The sequence below is a fragment of the Periplaneta americana genome, chromosome 4 (genome assembly GCF_040183065.1).
Source record: "Periplaneta americana isolate PAMFEO1 chromosome 4, P.americana_PAMFEO1_priV1, whole genome shotgun sequence".
Classification (NCBI taxonomy): domain Eukaryota; kingdom Metazoa; phylum Arthropoda; class Insecta; order Blattodea; family Blattidae; genus Periplaneta; species Periplaneta americana.
The window spans coordinates 41,477,096-41,481,826 of NC_091120.1; the positions used below are offsets into that span (position 1 = coordinate 41,477,096).

General features: G+C 43.3%; 1 protein-coding gene across 1 annotated transcript; it reads left to right on the plus strand.

The window, feature by feature from the left end:
* The first annotated feature begins 320 nt into the window (after positions 1–320).
* On the plus strand, positions 321–4,142 carry LOC138697750 (cuticle protein 21-like). The gene is made up of 2 exons (XM_069823239.1): positions 321–476; positions 3,075–4,142. The coding sequence occupies exons 1-2, from the start codon at positions 459–461 to the stop codon at positions 3,921–3,923; spliced, it is 867 nt and encodes a 288-aa protein (XP_069679340.1). The 5' UTR covers positions 321–458; the 3' UTR covers positions 3,924–4,142.
* Positions 4,143–4,731: the final 589 nt, after the last annotated feature.

The window sequence follows — 4,731 nt, forward strand, 5'->3', positions numbered from 1 at the left end:
TTGTCATACTGTATTCCGCTGAATTTCAGTAGTTTTTACGCATTCCGCAAGACAAATTAAGGAGTTCTGAATAAATGTTTTCGAGAAAATGTTCCGATGACCCGTGACATTAATCGAATTGGAGGTCGCGCGGCTTTTTGCGAGCTCCATATTCAGGAAGCCTGTCCAAGGTGCCCTGCCCGTGTTAACGCCTCTGTCGAGCTTTATGGAATTCTGGGTAAGGAAAAAAAGTTGCATCTCACCAGAAGGGAACCGTATATGCAAGAAAAGTGAGAGTGTGTGGCGGGTTGCCACAGCCGGGGGTCGAACGGCAATAAGAGACAAGGTTATCTTCATTACCAATACAGACGCTCCTCCCTCCGGCCCGGGTGGGTATATAAAACTGCGTCGCTCTGAAGATCCATCATCACACTCCATAGCGAGTACTGGAGCATACCAGCAGCGCTAGGATTATCAACATGAGTAAGGGACTGCAGGTAAAAATATACTGCCATGGGCCGTCACTTCTAAACGACAGTTCGGGCTACTTCAAATCTTACGAAAATTAGAAAGCTAGCTTTGAAATATATTTCAATTACCATTTTATTATTATCTTGTTGGGTCTTAAAATCACCGACGCTGGTCAGATTTTCCTTCATGAACATCACATTAGAACTGTCAATTCCCTAACATCTCATTATACGGATTAAGAACCGTTCCACCAATACCGGTGCACGAAACAAATATTAACGATAGTTTATTTTACCATCTGTTAATTTAATGTATCAAATATCTTGGAGCAACAGTAACAAATATAAATGATACTCGGGAGGAAATTAAACATAGAATAAATATGGGAAATGCCTGTTATTATTCGGTTGAGAAGCTTTTATCATCCAGTCAGCTGTAAAAAAATCTGAGAGTTAGAATTTATAAAACAGTTATATTACCGGTTGTTCTTTATGTTGTGAAACTTGGACTCTCACTTTGAGAGAGGAACATAGGTTAAGGGTGTTTGAAAATAAGGTGCTTAGGAAAATATCTGGGGCTAAGAGGGATGAAGTTACAGGAGAATGGACAAAGTTACACAACACAGAACTGCACGCATTGTATTCTTCACCTGACATAATTAGGAACATTAAATCCAGACGTTTGAGGTGGGCAGGGCATGTAGCACGTATGGGCGAATCCAGAAATGCATATAGAGTGTTAGTTGGGAGGCCGGAGGGAAAAAGACCTTTGGGAAGGCAGAGACGTAAATGGGAAGATAATATTAAAATGGATTTGAGGGAGGTGGGATATGATGATAGAGAATGGATTAATCTTGCTCAGGATAGGAAGCAATGGCGGGCCTGTGTGAGGGCGGCAATGAACCTCCGGGTTCCTTAAAAGCCAGTAAGTAAGTAATTTAATGTATGGATTGAAGGAATTCGTGGACACGTTTTTAAACTTCTGTTAAGAAATACTCATTTTCCACCTAGAAAGCAAGCTGTGAGTTATGGTTTTCTTCTTCAGTAACAAAGATAACAAAGGTAGGCATAACCCACAACAAAGAACTCGTAAACGTAGGCCTATAGGCCTACACACTAGAAGTGCCTGCTGTCATATTTTGCGAAAAGCCAAAATTTGATGGAAGAGTGCCCTTCTTCCACCAAGTCCTTCAATTAAGAAGGCTGTGTATTTTTCGTAGAAGCAAAGATTATGATATACAGGGTTAGTTAAAAGTCTCGCACCAACTAAATAACTTTTAAACCATGTGGTTCAGTGACCTCAAACTCAGTGTGTGGGAATAGCCGTAGCCTATACTAAGAACTCAATAATGGATTACCGAGTTACTCTCTTATTTTAAATGGAATACCCAATATATTTTTATATTTTCGAATAATGCTCATTAAGAACTTTTAAGAAAGTACCCACACTAGATACTTCTGTACAAATCTGGTATTGCTAAAAAAAAACAGAAAAGTGTAGGTCTAACGAATAATAGGCGTACGAGTAAAATACTTCTTTTGTTTACTGTGATTTGACTGTCCTTTGTTTATATCCATGAACTAAGGGTAAAAATGCTTCTTAGTTTACTGTGATTTGACTGTCTTTTGTTTTTATGCTGTTTACCATAACAATTATCTTTTCACTTTTCATGATATTTTCTACAATAGCTTTCAAATTATCATGAGAGCTCGGATTTTATGTAATTACTTATTCTGTTCCTATATATGTAGCTATAAGAAAAGCTAAAATGTCGGCAAATCACAGCAAAAGGGATCATTATTCCGAGTATTAATTTACATAAGTTAAATATATTCTCATATTTTGGTGTGTAATACATATTTTGGTATATTTTACATATTTTGAAAGGTAGTGCATATTCTGAAAGAATATACATTTTTTTTCACTAATTTTGCCATGACTTAACTACAACATATACGTTTTAAAATTCTTTATAAAGCGTCTCTTCGTCTCTAATGCATAAAAATAATTTAAGAATTTAAAATAATAACGTATTCTGACAAAATAAATGGACAACCCTTTGCCATGCTAACATTTTATGTATCCCTTAAGAAGCAACGATAAAGTAGGAACAAATATCAGTGCGTTGGTTGGGTCATTGTACTGCTACCGCGGTGGTCGCGTGAAAATTACTCTGTCGGTATGACCGTTTGGCACAAACACTCCCAATCAGTTGCTCTGAAAAAAACAGTAGTTCTTTCAGTTTTCTAGGCAAGCTTATTCTGACATCAGGTGACACAGCTAGCTAGTCTACTGCTATGGCATCAGTCGCATCGAAGTTAGGATCCAAGTTAAAAGATTACATTTCAATTGACGATGCCTCTACTAGTGATGGCAAAATCGTGCTGTGCAAAGTGTGTGACGAACGCATTTAAAAACTGAACTTTATGTCACAAATAAAAAACGTTCTCCGTCGAAAAAACAAGTTCCTCTTGTGGTGCTAGAACCTTCTTCGTCTTCTACCAGTGAATTTAATAAAGATTTGTGCGTGACAATGGTTGCTGCAAACAAACCGTGGCATAAACATAGTGACAAAGTTTCACAACTTATATTGGCACATACCATTACTATATCATTGCTTGCAGGTGTTTCTCTGTGCCTTGGCCATCGGCGTGGCCCACGCCAAGCCCGGCTTTCTCCACGGCGGCTTGCACGGTGTAGCCTATTCTGCTCCTGCAGCCGTAGTGGCACCCGCCGCCGCCGTTGTTGCCCCCGCCGTGTCCTTGTCCAACCAGTACCACGCCCAGGACTCCCTGGGACAGTACAGCTACGGATACTCCGGCGGCCCATCTGCCAAGGCCGAGACAAAGACAGCTGACGGCGTGACCCGCGGTGGATATTCCTACCTCGACTCCAACGGCATCGTCCAGAGCGCCAGCTACGTGTCAGACCCCGTCAACGGCTTCCGTGTGGCTGCCACAAACCTTCCAGTCCACGTCCCCACCCCCGTCCACGATACCCCCGACGTCGTCGCCGCCAAGGCCGCCCACGCTGTTGCCTACAATGAGGCTGCTGCCGCCGCCGCTGCCGCCCCCGACGTGTCTGAAGTAGTGTCCGTTGCTGCCGCCCCCGCCGTGTACGCCGCCGCTGCTCCTGCAGTGTACGCCGCCGCTCCTGCAGTTTACGCCGCCGCCCCCGCTGTTGTGGCCAGCCACGGATACACCGCCCCCGGTATCGTTTCCAGCGCCAACACAGCCGGTGGGTTCGCCTACTCCACCCAGTCTGTGGGTCCCGCTTACGCACCTCACTACTACAACGCTGTGTTACCCGCCGCTGTGCCCGCCGCTGTGCCCGCCGCCGTTCATGCCTACCACGGCGTTCACGCCGCCCCCGTGCTCGTGAACGGAGTCCCCGCCGACACCCCCGAAGTCGCCGCCGCCAAGGCTGCCCACTACGTGGCACACATCGAGGAGAAGGCGAGGCACTTCGGCTGAACTGTGGACTGAGCCGTGACGTCCCTAGGCATCTTTTTCTTCCTTTCCTGTTCACCAACACCAACTCATAGTATTGAGCCCATCTTCACCCTCGCACCTCAGTCGTAAGGCTGTTTCCTATTGAAAACCTGGCGTGTTTACTGTGATCGAGATGACGGCCTATTACCGTTGTACTGTATTTTTGTACAAAGTATATAAATAAAGAACGTTTTCGCAGTATTAAGTTGTGTTATTTTTATTGGTATAACTCAGATTTGTGTTACATATTACATTTTTTCCTTCCTTGTATTTTAATTTCCATGTGTCTATATTTTCAGCTTTAACGCTGAAGATCATAGCTTATATTTAGGCCTACTTACTTATTTACAACTAAGTTTTAAGGTTTCTATCCTGAGCAAGATCAATCCAGTCTCTACCGTCATATACCTGAAATCCATTTTTATATTATCCTCCCATCTACGTCTCGGCCTCCCCAAAGGTCTTTTTCCCTACGACCTCCCAACTAACACTCTGTATGTATTTCTAGGTTTGCCCGTACGTACTACATGTCGTGCCCATCTCAAATATCTGGATTTAATGTTCCTAATTTTGTCAGGTGAAGAACACAATGCGTTCAGTTCTGCGTTTTGTAACCTTCTTCATTCTCCTTTAACTTCATCCCTCTTAGTCCCAAATATTTTCCTAAACACCAATCTATGGCGGCAAAATGACAGGTCCCAGCAGATGATCACCGACAATTCCAGCCTAGGTATTTACGATCAACCTTTGGTGCTGACAGACTTGAAACCTTTGGTAGAGTCGGGCAGTA